The sequence below is a fragment of the Lethenteron reissneri genome, chromosome 4 (assembly GCF_015708825.2).
Source record: "Lethenteron reissneri isolate LAM-NWPU_2019-01 chromosome 4, ASM1570882v1, whole genome shotgun sequence".
NCBI lineage: Eukaryota > Metazoa > Chordata > Hyperoartia > Petromyzontiformes > Petromyzontidae > Lethenteron > Lethenteron reissneri.
The window spans coordinates 2250051-2272539 of record NC_083782.1 but is presented as its reverse complement, the minus strand read 5'-3'; the positions used below and the strand labels follow the sequence as shown (position 1 = coordinate 2272539).

The following is a 22489-nucleotide window of genomic DNA, read 5'->3' as shown; positions in this document are numbered from 1 at the left end:
GAGTCTTAATCCAGCTGTGGATTGACAAAGGGCTGTACATGTACATAATTATTCGTTTAAGATGAGAGTTTGGAGTAGTATTTTTTTTAAGTGAAGTGGGTTAGAACATTTAGAAAATGGTTTAACCTTTGTCAAATATCGGTTATTTTTCCTTATGAAAATGGTTGTCATATTTTTAGATAGAACTCCCGTTTACATTTGTGCCATCAAGACAAAGATCGTCAGTGAATACAAATTATAATTATCGATACAACTTTAGGCGATTTGATTTTCACCAACTCGAAAAATATTAAACAATGACACATAGGCCGATGAAAGCACGACTCGTTGCTCGTGCCAATTAAAAAAGTTCAACATCTCGCCCATCACCATTAACACTGCCTTACAAGAGAAAACATATTATTTATTTGATCTGGTCTGAAGAAAGGCCATCACCCAAAACAATATCCTTCCCTTACACATCTTTCCCATTATAAGCCAGTGGTAATTACGAAGGTGGTGAGTTCTTTTGGATTGTGTTTGTATGCCACTGTCAACACAGTACAGTGACTTTAATTTGCACTTTGTCCATGATGTCTAAAACATGGGAGATGTTGCAGCCAACGCACATCTATCGTCACCTCATCTCCTCTCTTCTACTTTACGCAGTGTGTCCAATGGCAGTTCTTTTGGCTGAAACCTCCATCCACCCTGTCCAATATTGTCCTGTAGTCTTTATTTCACTGGACGGCCACCCACCATCCTTCCGTCATCTGCCTCTTGGTCTCTTACCCAGCATCATTCACAAGCTCCCTTCATATTAAGCATTCACCTCTTGAGAATAAGCCCAATCCACATATTTTTCCTTATCAGGGTTGGTTTTTAATTCGAATTCTCTCCTCCTGAACCTGCTCTAGAGTGTATCCATGTCTCTTTCTCGCCATCCATATAGATAGTTTTTTCTCCTTTCAATGCCATCATATCACACTTCCCAGCAGGACAGGTTAAAACACTCACCACTGCAAACTCATCGCGGTCCAGGTGGCCATCCTTGTCTATATCACTCAGGTCCCAAACCTGAATGACAAAACGAAACATTCAGACATGCATAAAAACGTACATATGAGCACAATGGAATTCACAGCAAGGAGAGCATGGAATTCTAGATTTGAAGTTTTCGTGACTGCAAGGAGTCATACTCTTTGGTTTTTTCGGTAAAGTCACGTAGGTAAAAATTTTAATTAAAATAAATTAAATCACGACGTTTCGGGCGCAACACAAGTGTCCTTCTTCAGCACACCGCTTAAGTGTTGTGCTTTCGCTAAGTTGTCCCCACCTAAAGAAGGACGCTTGTGCTGCGCCCGAAACGTCGCGATTTAATTTATTTAAATTAATTTTTTTACCTACACGACTTTACCGAAAAAACCAAAGAGTAGAGCATGAATATCATAAAACAAAAGTAAATTCCATCCGTTTTTAATCTACCAATGTTATATAAAGGCATCTACACACACCAAGGCATTGTCTTTTAATTGTTTTATAAGATATACAACACAACCGTGTATAGATGAATCTTAAGAACAATGTAGATATCTGCTAAAGACGTAAGATACATCTACAAGTCTCTCCCATATGCCACAGGAGGACACTTTCAAAGGCTCGCCCGTACAACGCCAAAAAAGTGAATTTTTCTCACTTGGATGTGATTATTTTCCGCTTTTGTATTATTCATCCTCACACCAACATTGCATCGAAATACTTTATTATTTATTCACGCTCAAGCACAACTTCAGCGCAACAAACAATATCCCTGTCTAAAACAGCTGACAACCGCTATAATATTAAAATGTAAACGCCGTTATGTGCTCTACCCCAGATACTCTTTTATTTTCTTCTCCATTCTCAATCCTTCTATCCCACCACCACACACTTCCCTTTATTAGTTGTCATGCTACAATGTAAAGAGGCGACAATTAAATAGTTTCTTTCGCCCGAATAAAGAAACTGTATGAATGTGAGAAGAATGCAAAGGCATGAGCACCATTGACAACCAAACTTCAAAATACTCTGTCCGTGCAGAATTAACATGAGGAATACTGCTTTGACAATTGTAAACGATTCCAGATGGCTACGAACATTACACATTTTAATTACCGACAACACATATACTTACAACTTTGGTAAGATTAAACATGCGACGGGGACTTTCATCTAAGCCAGCTCTCGTATTAAAACTGTTCATAAGTGCCCGATACTGCTTTCCAGAATGTGTAAATAATCTCTCGAATCAAGAGTTATCATCAAATCAACACGCCAATGAACAAAGCTGACACATGCAAGAAAACAAAACAAAAATATGAATAAAACATTGAAGTATTGGAACCATATCTTTTGGAACGCTTATTTCATCCGCTGCCGGAGGAAGGCCTCGCCCATGCCGTGTCAGCCAAGAGGGTTTTTCGACTATGTTTCACCATGCTGGTCAGTACGAATTTGTGAAGTTCGGGGATTGGGCAAGAACCGGTTGAGTTGTCATTCAACTACGAACGTAGCAAAACCTGAGTTTGATTCCTGGCTAACCAATGTGAGCAGGAGCCAGGAATCAAATGAATCTCACCACATTTATAGTGCAGTGTGCGATAGCCACTGTGCCATGGCTTCACCCCCAATTTAAGATTCATCATTACACTAAAAAATGTGTTCAAGTGGTTTTCCACTTCAATACATGTGGGATTGCACTCAACGACTTGTTTACCGGAAGAGCAAACACCACTTTTCTATGGAGGGGAATAATCAATCTAGCCACTGTTGACTTATAACAAAGCGGAACTCAACTGTTCAAAGAATGAAGAGCTAAGTCAACCACCACCTGAAACAACGAGTCGCTTAATTTCCGCAGCATTTCAAAGCACCTCAACGTCACATCTCAGCCATTCTATTGCCACGTGGCAGTATAACCAAGGGAATCCACAGTGGCAACTGTCCCTACACGGCAAAAGGTGGGCGAATGCAGCGCTGGCCTCCAACGTGAGTTATCAGCAGGGTGTGATGCTGCTTTTTTTTTCCCCTTTTTCGTAAGCTGAGCACGATGAACAGTGCAGAATCTGGGTGGGTATTCCACTTAAAAGTGAAATAGCATGTTATTGATGCTTCTCAGATCCATCAAGAATGAAGCAAAACGACAAATGGATTTCATCTCAACATCACAGTGCATTCAAAACCAGAAAGATTTTTTCATATATAAATTAAGCATGTGGCTGAAATGCTCAATATTTGCCTCTATCAATACGTCTCAGACTCACACCAACACCTCAATTATGATGCAGCAATATGAATAAAGGATGAAGAACACGGTTTTATGTAACCAAGGGCAGGCATGCTCTGATTATTAATGTCGACAAAGCCTTTTGGAAGCTGCCGATCTGATGGGCAACTGAAAATGTTCATTTTGAAACCTCTCGTCTTTACCCACCGACCCATAAATGACGACGATCGATTTGGAGCCCTTCTGTGAATTCACTGCTCGATGAAGACCTCCCCCCCCCCCACATCACCATGCCGTGCTGATCGTGGGGACTGTTTGACCACGCGTATTAGCCATGCCGGTCAGCGCGGATTGGCCAAGGAAATCCCCAAGACAAGTTCAATTACCGCTCACAATTGACGTTAGCCGTGGCCAGGCACCGAACCCAAATTAAAAATGCATTGCGGCCCCCTTCCCCACACCTTCCCCTCTCACACCCCCTTTCTCTCTACTCCCGTACTTTAATGTTTTCTTACCTCTCCTTCCCCTTGCCACATAAAAGTTCACACACCCCGCTCGCAGTCCCCACTCGGTGGGGAATCAGTGGGCTCAATCTCTCCCCCCCACCTCCTCTAAACTCAGGACCACAGTGTTCGGGACATCTTTGCACCAAGTTTTTGTACTCTCCCCTCCTCCCCCCGCCTCCCCCCCCCCCCCAACGCTTCCTTACAGCGCAGTTTGTGCTGTGTACCGGGCTCCTACTGAAACATAATTTTTTTTTTATTGTAAAAATGCGTTGGCACTAACCACTGTGCCCTCCGCTCCATTTCCAACTTGCAAATAACGATCGTCAAATATTCACGGAAGGCCTACGACAATTCAACCCCCCTCGAGTCTACGAGTTGTCGCAGTTCCGCATCGTGATTTGACTCAAGCCATTTCTCTCTCTGGCCTTGCCGTGCATTGTCCCATGCGTAGTGTTGTGAATATTACGACACACGGGAAGTGGCGAGGACTGCTCCTTCCACGCATAAATTTGATGCATATCATAGGCGTGACAATTCATTTTAATTGACAAAATTATAAATATCTCCATTTCTAATTAGAAGTGACGACACTTAGATACGGTGATGGCTTACGGAGGCCTTCAAGCCACACCTGGGGTCAATTACAAGTGTAATGGTGTAACTCATAATGAAATGCTATCAAAATGTAATTGGAACATGACCGAACAATGTGTTGATGATAGTCTGCATGTTGAACTTCCTTCGCACCATACGTAGCCAACTGTGTTAACCGGAGGTGCAGGGCAAGGACAAAAAAATGATTGACCTCAGGTCTGCCTTCATCCAGCAGTGGATTGAGCATATCTGATGATGATAACAATGACATGTGATATAATTTGGTTGAGTATGCCTTCAATTTCAACATCATTATCTAAAACCCAACTTGGCTACCCGTCATAGTTTGAGGTTTTTTTTACGTACCCATTATAGTTTAAACTAACCCCGCATCGACCGTCACGGGGGAGACCTTTAACTCTGCCCATGAACAACAACAACAGCAGCAGCAGCAGAGGAGGAGAAAGTGATGGCAGCACCGCAACTTGCCTTGCCCAGCACCTCCATGGGAAGATTCGAGTTGATGAGCACGGGCTTGACTTTCTCGCCAGACAGCAGGCCGTTTGCCGGCCCCAGGCTATCAAAGATGCCATCGAACTTGGTCTTCTCATCAGGCTGTGGGCGGCGCATGCACGCACACACGCACACAGATCTCAACGGTTCGCAGAGACTGGAATGCTAATGTACGAGTGAGCCGAAAGCAGCGGGGCCACACGCTGGACTGTGCATGCGTTGGTCGACGGTGGGGGCGCAACCATTGTTGTTTTTACCAGGTAAGGCCCACTAAGCTATGTGGCTCTTTTTCAGAAGCGACCTGGCAATCACAAACGATAGCTCAACGGAGTGGCTTATCATCATCATCATCATGTGGAAATGTATATTCAGCCAAATAATCTAAATGCATGTTGATTCTAAATGTGGAGGAAAAAGCCGGAGGACTCGGAGAAAAATCCAAACAACCACGAGGAGAGAGACATGCAAACTCCAAATATACAATAGGCGTCAGGATTGGGATCGAACCCACGACCTCCTGCATACCAGGTGAGGTAGTTAACATCTCATAGCCACCGTGATGATGATGAGAGAGAGACACGCAAACTCCAAATACACAGCAGGCGTCAGGGTCGGGATCGAACCCACGACCTCCTGCATACTAGGCGAGGTAGTTAACAACTCCTAGGCACCGTGGCACCCAAACCAACCACCAGTTGACTGTGTATGTATGTTGAACTTCTTTTGCACCGTATGTAGCCAACCGTGCTAATCGGAGGTGCAGGAGAGGGACAACTAAATGCAAAAATCAGTTTTAAAGTAATGAGTTTTCAATCTTGATTTAAAAGTGCATAGCTCCAGCGGCTTCCTAATATTGGCAGGAAAAGTGTTCCAGATAGACGCAGACGCGCATCCAAAAGCACGCAATGCAGTGACCGTCTTTGTTCGACGGCTTAGGCAAAAGCCGTTGTTGTGATGACCAGAGCCCGCGTGATGGTTTATGCTCCATGATGAGATGAGCAAGGTATTGTGGTTCATTTGTGGCAAGCACTGTGTGTGTAATAAGTGCGACCCAATAATAATGTGTTCGTTCAGCAACGGGAAGCCAACGCGGCACGGCGATCACTGGACGGTCAGCTGTGCACGAGATAGCGAAAGATGCGGTCGAAGCCCTGCATATTGCTCGCCACTGCCGGATGAAGGGTCTCCGATCCCGCTGAGAACCCCTCGGACACACCTTGAGAGAGGTGGTATTACTCACGCTTTCACCCACCGCACACGACCTGCCCGATCGACTTAATCAGAATCTATAATATTTACACTGTAGGAACCCTTCGAGCTATTGACCTCTTTAGTCACAGATGTCCAGTCGGGGCAGATAAAAACGTTACAACAACAAAAAGTACAAAAACATGACAGCAGTGCAAATCATCCAAACACAAACAAATACAAACAAATATAAATACAAACACAAACAAATACAAACACAAACAAATATAAATACAAACAAATATAAATACAAACATAAACCAATACAAACAAATACAAATAAAACTAAAGCTGAACTGTGGGGTACCGAATAAAACTGCTGAGGTGGACAGAGGGTGTGTTTAGTAAACTTGCACTGTCGTTTCAACTGCCGTGCCGGGAGATCGAACCGGTGACCTCTGGGTCTCAAATCCTTTCAAAAACTGCAGCAGTAAATAATTGCGTCCCAATGCTGCACAACAGCTCCTGTGCACAAGGCACAATGAGCTATTCATTTGCAATGGCTTGGCAGGCACAACTATGAACCGCTGTCCTTTGCAGCTCCTGTTAATAAATAAAAAAAGCTGGTGGATTATTCCAAATGTATTTGCTCTTGTGTTTTGTCAACACTTGTGAAATTTAAGAGAGTGCTCCGATTAGGACAAAAAGTGAAATTCTAATTAAACATAATTAAGAAACAATGATGACAGAGTAATGAAAACAAAACAACTGAAAAAATGTTCAGATTTTTGCTTCACAACAACAACAACAAGGGCAGCGTGGGAGTCGGTAAATACTAGTGGTAACTATTTGTAATGGTAAAACATAGACGCATTTAAAAGTTTGATACAAGTGCTATGCAAATTGGTAGTTCTCAAAATAAAGGAGATATTAACTTGCACAAACAGAACTGTGACCATAATTAATAAAGCAAACGCAAGAATAAAGATTCTCATGCAAACATTGACCTCCGCCAGCCTTGAATGCACAGTAACACGGCCTGAACTGTTGACAATACGGGTACTAAATTGAAATTCTGACTGCCGACATACCGAACTGGGGAAAACACACACAACCGTTGTCTCGACTCTACGCGAGGGCGAGATAAGAGCAAAAGAAACTCTGCTGAATGGAGCCACATTCTGTGGGCCCTTATCAGACGCCACTGTGCGTTGAACCGCTGCACCGCGAATCCACAATGAAGCAAGCCTCCTCTCTTGGCTGAATTTTATGTGACCACGTAATAACCCATTCAGATAATAAGCTTCCTTAGCAACAATATATTTTTTTTTTTAAAGCGGTGTGCGACTCCAAGTCCGATTCCAATTCCTGCCACGGCAATGGTTTAATTACCATCGAGTTCACTCGGAGAATAACAGCAGCCGCACGTGCAAGGAGAATCGCCATTTACAGCTCAAATTGCCGTGGAAATTACCTCTCTCTACATACACACAAGACACAAACAAAAACTATCACGCATTATATAATGACACTCGACTTGACATTCTAATCTATACAACCCCTTGGAGATGCTGCCTCGATTCTGGCTTTAGCTCGGGTTCAGTCCCAGATAACCTGTTCCAGTAAGAAATCCCCCTTAGGTGCAAGGCAAGCTACACGGGGACCCTCGCATCAGCTCGGCCTCACTCTCTGCATATTAATAGCGGGATCGACACTCATTTGTGCGTGTAAAATGTGTAAAAAGCTGCTGTCTGTGCAACATCATCCAATCCCAAGTGGCAAGAGCACTCCAGTTACACTTGTACGTTGAAGTTCTTTGGCACGGTACGTAGCCAACCGTGCTCATCATAATACCTTGCTGATCTCGTCAAGGAGCTGAAACCATCAAGCAAACTCCGGTCATTCTCACAGCAGCTTTTCGCTTACCATCAAACAAAGACGGTCACTGCATCGAACGCTTGCAGATGCGCTTCTGTGGCCATCTGGAACGCTCTTCCTTCCGATATTAGGAAGCCATTGGAGCTATGTACTTTTAAATCTAGATTGAAAACTCATTCCTTTAGAACTGCTTTTTATGTTTAGTTTGTTGTCCTTCCACCGCACCTCCGATTAGCATACGTACGGTGCGAAAGAAGTTCAACATACATATATATTTTATTTGCGTTCTCATTTACACTTACTTAATTGCTGTACCTGCGTTTATTTGTTTTTGCCTTCATCATTTATGGTCTCTTGATATCTACAATACTCCCTGCAGACAAAGTGCCAACACACAGGCGGAGGTAAGCTCCCTCACCTTAACAACCCAAAAGGCCTCTGGGTTCTGTGCAGACGAACCAAGCTGGGGACTGCCTGTATCTTGCTGTGAATACAGAGAGGGCAGGATTACAAAGAGTCACAGGCACTGGCTTACGTTGGCCCAGATAGGGCTTTATGCTGTCGAGATACGGTCAAGTGTTGTACATGCACGGCCCTCTTTTGTCAATCCGCTGCTGGGTGATGGCCCTCCCGACGGTGTGCAGGTTATGAGATTGTTTGGCCAAGCTTCGCCGCGCTGGTCACTGCGGCCTGGTGAAGGCAGGGAGCACAAACGTGGAGTGCGGCATGGCACTACAACAGATTTTGCTGCACTGCCATCGATTTGCCCATAATGTTAACCCTGCAGCAGCCTGGAACACACCTGTGTGTTGCATGGTGGTAAACCCATCCAAGCACTGTCCACAGGCTCAATCCACCTACTTGACTTCCGAGATGTTATTAGATTGGGCACACTTCTGCCGATATAGTTACAGGCGGTCCAGTGTTGCAGTACGTTAAATTAATAAAAACGCATTACACTCTTTGTTTCCTTAACACTAACCGTCTGTGAAATAATCTATAATGACTACGGTGCCTGAAACAAGTAACTGTTCAGCACACTGGTGTGTTGGAGAGTGAATCCCCAACATTTACAATTCGAGGACGATGTTTAGCATATTTTGTTTACGTGACAAACCTTACCACAATTGGCTGTGTCGGGTGGCGGCGGGTTTATGAACACATTTATATTTAAGCGATCTAACCCAAAAAAACACCTCTATATGATGGATAATATTGGTCACGAAAGCCTACTCCGTATTAAAGTAACTGTTGTCTAGGAATAATAATGCCTCTTCCCCCACTGCACAACCGAGCCGTGCCGAAGTCATACCGAGGCAGGCCCAGCACAGGAGGTGCCAGGGTTGTTGTTTTTTTATCCATTGCAAAACTCAAGCTGTACCCGCTGTTCGACGTAAGCATCAAATGTCCGAGTGGACTGACTGATGCAACATGAGGTGAAAAATAACGCACCGGTTGATAAGAAAACTGATGAACTTTCCCATTTGCCCTGCTTGGCCCTCGACGAGCCAGATTCAGATGTCTCGTGAGGCCAGTACTTTACTATTTAGCTGTGGCTCTGCTCAGCAGATAAGTAGCGGATAGCCAACTGTACCATGAGGGCCCTATGCTGCGGTGGCTGGGAGAAATGAGAGGAAAAAGGGTATGAGCATTTGACAATTCAGTTATTTTTTATATACCTCTCAAGAACTGTTCATTGAACTAAACAAATACATCACACTCTGAAGTTCCTTAGCGCCTACTGAATATAGCAACGAAGACTCTTGACTGCGACATAATCTGGGCCACCTTTGGTGCCCGACACGATCGCCGCTTTTCTCAGTGTGGCAGCGCCTGACGATTTTTGCCAAGCGTTCATCGTACGGAAGTGTGCGGCCCTGCCATGGAACTCACGAATGCGGGCGGAGGGATGACGTGGCTCAAGGCGCTCAGTGCAATCTCGTGCCCGTTCTGAGCGCACGCCACCAGCCTCAAGGCCACATAGAATCCCTGGAGGAGACGACGGTGGGGGCGCAGACCACACGGGCGGGCGGGGGGGGGGGAAGCGGGCGGGTGAGATAGAGCGAAAACAACACTCAAGCACAACAAAGTGACGTGTGCACGTCACGCCGCCAGCTTCCGTCGACACCAAAAAACAAAAACCCCCCCGTGTAGCCTCAACAGGCTGTGGGGACAAGTGCTGTTAGCGAGTGGCACCCATTGAAGGCCGGCACGGCACACGTGGAGGTGGGTGGCCGACACCACGCCCGGCCGCCTTTGTCTCCCCAGTGACGATGTTTTACACATCGCACCAAGTACTCATTTGAGGCTGAGATGACCTAGGGGAGGCCCAGGACCGGTTCATATAATCGTCACTTGCTGTACATACACTTCCTACGCAAACCCAAACACTTGCCTTTCACATCTGACGCGGAAGAGAAAACGTTCAATGCTGCACTGCAATATTTTACGAGAGTACTTTCCAATGCACTTGCCGAGCTAACGTTAAGTTTGTGAACCATTGAACACGTTTAATTTTTACTCTTAGGTTTTTTCGGCAAAGTCACGTAGGTAAAAATAAAAACAAATAATAAAAATAATAGAAATAATAATAAAAATACATTTTTTATTTGTATTATTTATATTTATTTTTACCTACGTGACTTCAAATCTAAAATTAACGTTTAATTTTGTATTTCATTTCAGCATTCTATATACGAACACACACACAAAGTAATCGCTGCAATGAAGGCCGGGCGTATCTCCTGAACCACATACATCATTCAATATTTCTCTATGAAGTAAATGATCAGAATTGGAATTAAAATACATTTTAGTATTTCGCAGGTTAAAGATACAAGCTGCTCAAAAGCTTTGAGCTATTTTCTAAATTGTTGAAAAGAATTAGTGAAACCACAACACATTAAGTATCTTGTCCTTCATAGCCGAGACGCAATTACTCAGCAAGGCGTTTGTTCAAGTTAAAATAGAAATCTTTAAAGTAACGTTACCGAATGGGAATATTTAAATAAAGTTCTTCTATTTTTAAAAGTGAAAATAATTTAGTCAGGGTTGAAGCTTATCCATACTGTTTTAAATTAAAATGTTAATGCTTTTTTTAATGAGCCAGTTTTCTTAGCCTATACTTCTGTGAACAAGTTAACTATTTTGCAAAAACAAACTTAAATATTAAATTATTAAAAACTTTAAATGATGCCAATTCCACATAAAGACCCCTTCACGCAATTTTTCAAATATTCAATCAGATTTCATTGCAAAACGCAGGGGAGAAAAACAAATAGAATCAGAGACAATCATGAGACAATCATGTACATGTAATTATCCTGTTTAAGGTCACTCAGGCAATGCTCAAAGCATTTTAACGTTAACGAGCAAATATCCATGTAAATAGTAAACAATGGTACCATTGGGTAGCTTTACACGGCCGTGCTGCATGGCTCTGCGGATGTGTTTTTTGGTGAAAACTCGCATTGTCCGGTGTGATGTCGTTTTGTTCCTACGTGCTGAGAGCATCAGTTCCTGAAGAAGCTCCCAGCACGTGGAGCGAAACGTCGGACATCATGCCAAACAACGCGCGGTGTGACCCGAAAACACAAACCGAAGGGTAATAAAAATCAACGGTGGTGTTGAGTTTGGAGACAACCACATAATTATTTTTTAATTAACAATCGCACAATGACATTCAAATGCTCGCAAAATTAAGTGGCAGCAAGCGGTTGGAGAGAATAACACAACTGCTGCTGACATTTCTTATATTATTTTATATTTATAATATAAAGCACCTTTAAATTCAGGGTGCTTAACATAGTTTAAAATAAATCTTCTAAAACAAGAAAACATAAACTGGAAATAAAGAAATGGAAAGTTTTAAGAGAGGAATGGAAGGAGGTAAAGAAGGTTAATAAACAGAGGCAGTGTTGAATCTATGGGCAGTGTTGAGCCTATGGTGCAGTTTTGTGTATATGAGCAGTATGGAGTCTATGGGTAGTGTGGAGTCTATGGGCAGTGTGGAGTCTACGGGTAGTGTGGAGTCTATGGGCAGTGTTGAGTCTATGGGCAGTGTTGAGTCTATGTGCAGTGTGGAGTATATGGGCAGTGTTGAGTATATGGGCAGTGCTGCCTGATGTACAGGCAAAGTTTATTCCAGTGGAGGGGAGCAAGGAGGAAGAAGAACCAAAAACAGGATTGGGCACGGAGAAGAATGGCCAGAGAGAGAGAGAGGCATGGGAAAGAAGAGGAAAAGAAAGAGGCATAGAAGGAAATCAGAGAGGCGACATGAGGTGGGGCGCAGGGGCCAATTCACGCAAGTTGTCCGTCAATATACTCGAGCAGACAATGAGGTGAACCCTCCTCAAATACTAGAGAACACCTTCTTGATTCTTTCGGTAAAGTCACGTAGAATGGAATTAATAAAAGAATAAATATAAAACATTATAAAATATTTTATTATGTTTTATTGTTATTATTAGAATGGAAATAATAAAAGAATAAAAATAAAACATTATAAAATATTTTATGTTTTATTTTTGTTATTTTATTATTTCCATTCTACGTGACTTTACCGAAAGAACCAAGACGAAAGCTTTAAATTGAAACTAGAGAACACGTTTGCTTTAACTGTCACCTCCAAAAACGCGACAATACAGGGCTTAACACACAGCAATGTGGGACTTGATGCTGGGGTTTAGAAGACTGTCGCCTCAAATTTTTAATCCACAGAATACCTCAACGTCTTTGAACTATTCGGATCGGAGCGAATAGTAAAAAAAACGACACATTTGAAGCAGCAGAGTGCTTTAACTTTTTTTCTCGAACTACATTTATCAATTTAGCAATTCAATTCAACCACTTGTCGTATGCTACATGCGGGCCTGGTCACATTAAACATCAACAGGGTTTACACATTACAAAACATTGACGGTCACACCTGTGCACTCGGTGTGGGGCGGTTAAGTGGTCTGGACAGATAAGTGAAGATCAGTTGCGCGACATCATACTGTGTAGGTGAATGGATTCGTTATTGGTGCAGTCACTCACCTGTTTGTCCAGCCAGCCCTTCCTGTCTGCATCAGCCAGGTCCCATATCTGGTAATACAAAAAATACAGAGCCAGTCAACATCATCGTTTGCCATGATCAATAACTGCTCGATGAAGGCCTCCGCATGCCATCCCTATCCATCACAATCCTGCGGTGCAACAAAGACAAAGATCCCCCGTATAGACTTAACAGACTGTTGGGGCAAGTGCTGTTAGCGAGCACTTACGAAGGCCAGAACGGTACACGAGGGGTTGGGTGGGTGGCCAGCACCAAGCATGACCACCTTTATCTCCCCAGTGGCGATATTTTACAAGTGCAAAAGGTGCTCATTTGAGGCTGAATCGACCTAAGGGAGGCGCAGAACTAGTTCAGATCATCGTTACTGGAGTTTGTCTACAGCGGGAATCGAACTCGGTCACCAGGTTCATAGCGCAGCACGCCAACCGCGACACTACTGCCACCCACAATCCATCTAGCACCTGCACATGAGCTCCATATCCACCCTGTCTGTACAAGTGGCAAATCCAGCAAAAATTTAACGTCCATTTTATGAATACGTCAACGTTTCTTCCGTAAATGTGTGACAATCTTGCAGTTTCCCGCTAATCCATGCAGGATGTGTTTCGCCGGCACACTTTTGGTTTAATAGTAAAGAAAAATGCAATTGCTCAACTGAAAAAAATGTTATAAATTTACTGCATATACTGGTGGAATTGTTTTCACAGTTAGCACTTTACATGTTCTACAGCAGCATTATACAATTTGTTTTAATTCTCTCACAGGATTAAAAAATTAAGAGTGGTGGCAATTCTGAATTGCGACCACTGCAGCATTAGTGCCCAACACGAGGTTGCATTGTGGGTAGACTGTAAACGTATCGTCGACATTTAAACACAGGAAAGTAGCCTGCTTAAATCGCTAACATCAATCTATGGTCATTCACTGAAGTGTTAAGTACAGCGGTCCCATGGTTAACGATATTAATTGGTTCCACGAAAACCATTTTTTATCTAATGATCGTTAATCGAATGTAGGAAATACATGTTCAAGGCTTAATTTGTTCTAAGACGATCAGAAGTTGACCCTTTTTTACCATAAAAGCATAGTTTATAATATTTAAACATGCAATTGTAATAAATAAACGATATAAGAACATATTAAAGCATTAATATTAATATAAACATTGATACATCATGAATAAAGAGAGCATACAAATGTGCAGAAGATAAAATAAAAATTATTACCTTACACTAAGAAGATGAATGGCTTAAGGGGTAAGCTCGCTTTTAAAACATTGAAAATCATTAAAAATCATTGAGCCAGTTGCTCTCAAAATGATCATAAAAGGGCATCGCTGATTGGCTAAGGTCTGCCGAGTTCACTTAGGAGCGCTCCGATTGGCCGAAATTGGTGGCCGCGTGACATCGTAAAACAATATCGTTAATTGAAAATGTATCGTTAATAGAAACAATGGGACCCAATGGGAAGCGAATCGTTAATCGAAATATCATCAATCAATGGCATCGTAAACCGAGGAACCACTGCATTGGTCTCCTCGGCCTAGTGTTCCTGATGTCTTTGCATCAGCATGGTTACAATATATGTTTATAACCAAGGAATGTGTGCCATCTGCTGGCCACAACTTTAGACTGCATCTACACAAGCAAACAAAAATAAAACCAAACACATTTAAAAAAAATTACTGTTAGGAATCAAATTTCGTGGCATTGTTGTTGGCTACAGTTTGAAACACGTTTTTATCTGTAATAGTGCCATGTGATGTTTTTGGAAATAGATGCAAAATCCATATTGAATTTCAACGTATTAAAATAATGAAGACATTGCATAGGGAGAATACAAAAATATGTAACATGTTATGTGTAAGGTATAAGCGTAACATGGTGCGTTTATTTTGAGCATACTTATCGTCAAAATATTTCCTATCCTTTCATTCAAAGGTTTCCTTAGTACCAGTAGATGCGATACTATTGGGATGACTTGCGATGTTACTCTAGTTATAAGATGTATTGGCCGTGCAATGCGAAACTTCTGAAAGTCTGACCATTATCCCACAGATTGTATCCCAGTTGTGCCATTGTCTCTTGACCTGATAACCAAAGTATCAACTCAGATCTCGAGCGGAACAGTACAACCCGTCGTGTTTAAGAACGGTCCACGAAAGCAGACACCACAGAGCTACGTCTGAGAACCCTTCAAGTAACCTGGCCGACACGGCAAATGGGCAGAACTATCCCACCTGTTCAGTCATGTGAGATTAACTTTCGTTGCATGACAAACCAATATTTTAATTCTCCGAGCTGGAATTCCACCAAATGAGGTGCAAAACCAAATGTAATGTAATTCTTTTTGTGAAGCCGTTAGTTATTGGGCTGCCTGGATTTAATAGAGCTGCCTAGATTCAATGGGGCTGCCAGGAGTCAATGGGGCTACCGTGGAGTCAATGGGGCTGCCTGTATTTGATGGGGCTGCCTGGATTCAATGGGGCTGCCAGGATTCAATGGGGCTGCCTGTATTTGATGGGGCTGCCAGGATTTAATGGGGCTGTCTGGATTCAATGGGGCTGCCTGTATTTGATGGGGCTGCCAGGATTTAATGGGGCTGTCTGGATTCAATGGGGCTGCCTGTATTTGATGGGGCTGCCAGGATTTAATGGGGCTGTCTGGAGTCAATGGGGCTGCCAAGATTCAATGGGGCTGCCTGTATTTGATTGGGCTACCTGGATTTAATGGGGCTGCCTGGATTCAATGGGGCTGCCAGGATTTAATGGGGCTACCTGGAGTCAATGGGGCTGCCAGGATTTAATGGGGCTGCCTGGATTCAATGGGGCTGCCAGGATTTAATGGGGCTGCCTGGATTCAATGGGGATGTCATGATTTGATGGGGCTGCCTGGATTCAATGGGGCTGTCTGGGTTCAATGGGGCTGTCTGGGTTCAATGGGGCTGTCTGGGTTCAATGGGGCTGTCATGATTTAATGGGGCTGCCTGGATTCAATGGGGCTGCCTGGATTCAAACCCAGGATATCAGAGCACCTCCGATTAGCACAATTAGCTATACACGGTGGCATAAGAAGTTTGACAAGCAAGACAGGGATGCAAGTGCTCTAACCTCTGCGCTACCTGCCCACCTAAAAGTTATTATTATTACGCTCACGATGCACACATTGAACTGTGTGTTATGTCCCATTGGTGCACATTATACGCAAAATGTCACGTGCGGACTAATGAAAAGATTAAGAAAACAAAACAAGACAGAATATGTGAGACAGCCAATACAAAACAAGCGAGTACAAATGAGACGATAACGTCATCATCATTTGTCGAATGAAATCAGAACCCAAAATAGCGTCAATCCAGAAATGGCATGATTATGCGGAGGACAGGAAAACGTGTACATGCCTGTCATCCGCCATAGCAATACGCACAATGACACATCACGTGGAATTGGCTGGCACTCAGTTCAGATGGCGTCATACATGCGTGTCTTCACAGCGTGCCAGCATTTGTACATTCGAACCTTGCCAAGCGTGAGGTCCGAGAGACCGGACTTTTTCAGGAACAATGCCGCTTCCGAGGCCCCAACTCTGCCATTGTTGCCCGGATCCACCTGCACCACACAAACACATCGTCGACCAGAGTTAGTCTTGTTCACTCAATTAGTTTTGGAAATATTTGAAATAAGTGGTGGTGGTGGTGGTGGGGGGGTCGGTTTTAGTCAATGATAACTGAATCGATGAAAATAATCTAGCATGATGATGATTACCACCCACCAAATACCAAAACACAACTATGATGAGATCAAATTAGTACAAATGAAGATGCAAACTAAGATTATTTAGAAATGTACCACGGATGATGACCAAACGGGTAATTGTGAACAAAAATTAAGAGCTCACACGATTGGCTGACCTGATATTTGGAGACAGGAAAAATTGCACACTGCTCACACTAGGGTGGACTTAACTTTTTCTGCTTCAGAAGACGAGACCAAGAGAATGACTGAATGAAACCCGCAGGCTGAGACTTCACTAAAACACCACAGATTTTCATTGACAAAGACTATGACTAAAAATAGAGAATACTGACTAAACGAACACTGCGGTAGTCAATACTTCACACGTTGTTCAAGGTAACATTATACCGACTCAGAAGTGCACCCAGGGTGGGAAAAATAAACTATGCCGTCCTACCGGCCAATATTTTTATACGGCCGTTGAATGTCGTAGACAATTCTTGAGATATTTAATTTGTGTAAATTGTACATAAATATAAGAACTAATAATTATGTATGTATATTTCAGATTGGATACCTTTTATATCATCCAATTAAAACGTCATTTCTACAATTAATGTTGTTTTTCCTGAAACAGACTATGTATTCAGATAGAAACAACGTGGCCCCTCTGACAATTATTTTTCCATCAGTCCTCGATGTATTTCAAGATAGGCGTAATATTAAATTTGACGATGATCAATTGAATACATAATATGCATTTAAACAAAACTTTCTGGCCACAAATAGTTTTCAAAGCTTTGGCTAAACAAATAGAAGCTTGGAACACAAGGGCACATTCCACACCATCACGTACCAGCCTGTAGTATTTCTCATACACGGGGTTGCCACTTGACAACTGCAAATGACATGAATGTGAACATTCGTCAAGTTGTTTGAGACATTGACCATATGAATCTAGACTTAAAGCTTTCGTGACTGCAGGCATTCATACTCTTTGGGTCTTTCGGTAAAGTCACGTAGGTAGAAAAATAATAAATAAAAATCACGACGTTTTGATCGCAACACAAGCAATCATCTTCAGGTGAATTTTTTTTTACCATATATTGTCACAAAATAAAAAAAAAATCTGCAAACATAGACAGGGTTATAGTAAACCAGAAAAATGTATGTTAATAATCTGTACGTATGTAAGTTCTTTCGCACCGTACGTAGCCAACCAGTGCCAATTAGAGGTGCGGGGAAGGACAATAAACTAAACACAAAAAGTAGTTTTAAAGAAATTAGTTTTTAAACCAGATTTAAAATTACATAGCTCCAGTGGCTTCCTAATATCGGAAGCCACAGCATAGCCCTACTATCTCTTGCTCAAAGCTGCTACTGACAGAAGGGCCTCCACTAGAAGGGCCTCTAGAGAGCACATCTAGAGATTATTCGGCCAACTTTTTCACGCTGGCCAGACGTCATTGATAAGGTGGCAGTGTCCAACACACATATGACCTGCCAATGAACAAACTGTGGTGCACCCATTTGTACCGCTGGGTAGACAAGAGGCAGGGAGATTTAAGAAACTCGCCCATCATTTATACTGCCGTGCTGGGAGATCAAATCAAACCTGACAGCCTTTGGATTGAAAATTCAGTGCGCTAACCATTACATCACAGAAACATCCTTTCAATAACATTGAACAAAAATGTTTTTTTATAACCAGGTGACAGGGCTTATAGCTGTTTTTTCTAACTGGGGTGGAGAGATGCCTTACTAAAATTGTGTGAGAACTCGAATGCCAGAAATGTCTGGTAAATGCCATCAGAACCGGTTAGGTTTTAATGGTGCAGAGAAACAAGAACATCTTCTGCTTTCTGTAGATTGATGAGTCCAAAATAGTGGGTAGTATGCCACAAGCAATAAAGACTTGAAGGTTACGGGTTGGAAAAAGAAAAAATATGGTAGAGTGAGGTTACTGTTTGCATTAGCAAAGGCCTTGGATACTTCAATAAAATGACAATTTTAAAGGCATGTTCATACATAGGCTTTCATGACCTATGTTATGATTCTTAATTCGTTTATTTGGTTATATTGATTGGGTATAATGTCAATTAGAGCAATGTAGCCTCGACCACAATGACAAACAAATCAAGCTGTCAAACTGGTATATCAAAAAAGCAAGCGAAACTTTACAAAAATATAATTTGCAACTACAATTGTAATTTTTTTTTTATCGCATAGTATATAATTGTCAAATATTGCCTGCTTGTAGTATCACAACCTAACCCAAAACACTAAACATTAATCCATTTGTAGTGACATCAGGGATGTCATTGTATGGTGCTGGCCAGGAAGGGTCGTGCCGTGTGGGTGGCTGTGTGTAGCACCAGCCCTAGCGGGGCTTGGCGAGCACTGGGATAGTGCGGGCACCACGCACAGCGTGTAGTGGGGGTTCCCCCGAGGGGGAGGGGGTGAGCGTCAGCCCAGGGGCAGAGTTGCCCTGGGCCATGGCACTCTGGTTGACCCCGTAGACACGTGATCCGGAATGTCCATACAAGGGGCCCCAAGGTCGGGGGGACTAGGGGGTGATCACGTGTTGAGAGAGCTCTTGAGAAGGATCGAGAGGGAAAGAGAATGTTCGGGAAGGCGGGCGGGGTCGGGGGCGGAGCGGTCCCGACCGGAGAGGGATATAAGGCGGGTCCCTGAGAGGGACCGGGGTCTCTCTTCATTCTACAAGCTGGAAGTTCCACGTCTCAATCTGGAAGCTCAACATCTACAAGCTGGAAATTCTGCATCTCAAGCTGGAAGCGCCCCGTCCTACGGGGGACCACGTGGTCGCAGACCCGAGCGAGGGTCCGACCCTTCGTAGCAGTAACTCCCCTGTATAGTGTAGTTAGCTGGGTGGTCACCACCCAAGGCTGTATCTGGTGAAGGGGCAGTTACCCCTTTTTGTTACGTTGTTACAAATAAATGTGTTGCCTCTAAAAGGAACAACATCTGCGACTCAGTTGGACTCACTACACATTTAAGGCGTGTAGCATGTTTTTTTCTCACCCACAACATATATACCAAAACACTGACCAAAAGCTGACTTTGTGATGTAATGAATATATATAATGATCAACCAAACCATTTTTGTTTTATCTTTTCAGTAAAGAATGACCTTTCATAGTTAAATAAGCAGAATGACAATTTCCAGGCATTCGTTAATCTGCCGCGGTATGAAGGCCTCCACGCACTTGCATCATGGGGTTGTTTGACCATAATTTATCCACACTATCAGCAGGTTTTGACAACGAAAGCCGGTTCAGATATCGCTTGCCAATGACATTATCCGTGCACTCCTTTTAGTGTTTTTGTATTGTTTGTTGTTGTAACGCTCTTACACAGTGCCCCCCCTGGGCATGTGAAAAGATCTTTATAGCTCATCGGATTCCTGCAGTATAAATATTCTGATTCTGAACCACTGCACGACCACTCCTCAGCTAATGGACATCAGTAACGATCGATGCATGTATAACAATAATGTAATTATAACACTCCCATCACTAATCTTGAGGCTGATAAAATAATGTATTATTTTAATCGATGACAGTTCCAAATAAATTTAATAAATTACTTTTATTTAACACAGTAGATTACTTAAAACGCTACAAAGGAAGTCGTAAAGTAAACAAACATCCCTTACCTTGCAGAAAAAGAAAGTAAACAGGGCTGTGTCCGGGGCTGTCAACACGAATTTGTGGATTCATTAACGATGAACAAAACAACTAACTTGACAATCACAGCCAGGCGTTGCGACAAGCATGTCGGTTAGTGGCATCAGCATCGAGTGACTTACACGGATGGGAGTGCCGTCATCGGTGTGCTATAACTGCTACGCCCTTCCCCATAACTCTAAGGCCACTACGAGTAGTCTCTGCTCGTTTGTGGAAAGCAGCGTTAGGTAACTTACTGTTACCCATAATCCCATAAAGAACCTAACCCCTAAACCCCTTACACCCTAACCAGCGAATCCCCTAACTCTAAACCTGAACTCTAACCCCCCCTCACTCTAAACCCCTGAACCACCGATCACATTCCCCCAACCGTCCAACCTAAACAAACAACTGAATGATAGGCGTACCTTGAGATCGTATCATCTGATAATGAATAGACTATATATATATACATCTCGTGCGGTTTGTCAACTACAACAGGGTGGGGCACAGGCTCGAAGCTGGTCAGAGGTTGGCGGCGCGGGCTGCTGCGTGGACACGCAGCGCTGAATGTGTCCGACCGTGCGCCTGGGAACAGTCAATGCCACAACGCAGGCGACAAAACACTCCGAGCGTGTGTGGTGTGGTGTGGCGTGGGAGACGGTTTATTGGGGCGCCACAGCGCCAACACAAGGTTGAGAGCCACCGTTTTAAATTCATTTGTGTGGTTTTGTTTTTCACTTAACTACTGCAAACTCGCAGTTGGACAATTGTTGACAACAACCCAGGTAGGCAACCAAACGTCCGAAGCTGCGTTGTCTCTCAACTTTAATATTAACACGACTACATATATTTGAATATTAGCGGTTACACTACTCTCACAACTGTAGCACTTAAAGTCGTAACGATATTAATACAGTATACCGTCGTGACATGTAGCATATTTAACTGGGCTTTGGCAGGACACATCATATCGCTGGGCGGGGATGGATTATGTCCCAGACGAGTGCCAGAAACTAAGCAACTACAGTACTCAACTATATTTATTTTACCTGGTAAAGCCCACCGATCTGTACAGCTCTTTTTCGGAAGCGACCTGGCCACAAACGATAGCTCAACCAAGTGGCTTTTATCTTAGTCGACAACGCACGTTCATTCTAAATGTGGGACCACGACGAAGAGCGAACCACGTAAACTCCGAACATCCAGCAGGCGTCAAGGGATCGAACCCACGACCACCTCCACACCAGGAGAGGTCGTTAACTTCTCGCCACCGCGGCGCTAATGACAGGCATGGGAGAGATGTCGCGTCCACTCGGCCATCCCACCCCGAGAGGACGGGAGAGATCCTATGGGTTCCAGGTAGAGGAGTGGAGATGACCGATGGACGGAGCGAGCGGCAAGCCAAAGGAGGGATATCGTCCTACAGGACGCCCACCGAGGGAGGTGGAGCGACAAAATCACTTCACGGAGCTGCGCGAGTGCGGGTGGGAAGGCAGCAAGCACTGGGGCGTGAGGCTCGGCGAAAGCGTCGGGCGGAGACCTTCATCCAGCAGTGGATAGACCGTGGCTGGCGATTATTACAGATTCAGTCTGACGTACCGTACATCGCACCAGCATACAGTACACTGCCGATTATTACAACACATTAATCTAACAACAAACTTAACCATAACCAAAGACTATGTTGGTACGTGCAAAGTCACGAATAAATATTCTCAGTGGTTTTTTTTAGTAAACACATTACATTTGCATCACTTTATTTTTTAAATGTCCTTGCTTCGACGCTGATAGACACCAACCTCGCCCGGCATCCGCGACCCGCCCGAGGGCCGTGTGATCCCGGCAGGACAAACTAGGCAAGACCGGTGTCGACATCGGGGCCTAGCTGGGCACCGCGGCGAGCGTCGCGGAGAGACGAACGCGGCAGGTGACGCGCGGAGTCCGCGGGCACGAACCGACGCGGGATCCGCATCGAGCTCGCCGGTGAAAGTTTGGAGGTGGTGGAGTAACGCGGTGAGGAGAAGTGAAAGGCGAAGTGGCACTGACCTGGGTGAGCGACAGAGACGCGGCCATGGCTGTGGATGCGCG

General features: G+C 43.7%; 1 protein-coding gene across 7 annotated transcripts in view; it reads right to left on the bottom strand.

Annotated features, from left to right (window-relative positions):
• EPS15L1 (epidermal growth factor receptor pathway substrate 15 like 1) overlaps positions 1–22489 on the bottom strand; it is a 115371-nt gene extending 92882 nt beyond the window's left edge. For 6 of the 7 annotated variants that reach the window (XM_061562338.1, XM_061562346.1, XM_061562385.1 and 3 more), the window contains exons 1-8: positions 22448–22489; positions 17569–17610; positions 16497–16586; positions 12961–13008; positions 9817–9912; positions 8342–8407; positions 4834–4959; positions 997–1056 (exon numbers count right to left, since the gene is read on the bottom strand). In XM_061562338.1, the coding sequence (XP_061418322.1) occupies positions 997–1056; positions 4834–4959; positions 8342–8407; positions 9817–9912; positions 12961–13008; positions 16497–16586; positions 17569–17610; positions 22448–22474 (555 nt within the window). In that variant the 5' untranslated portion in view covers positions 22475–22489. Of the gene's footprint in view, positions 1–996; positions 1057–4833; positions 4960–8341; positions 8408–9816; positions 9913–12960; positions 13009–16496; positions 16587–17568; positions 17611–22200; positions 22351–22447 lie in introns of those variants that run through there. The other variant, XM_061562377.1, reaches the window with a different exon arrangement.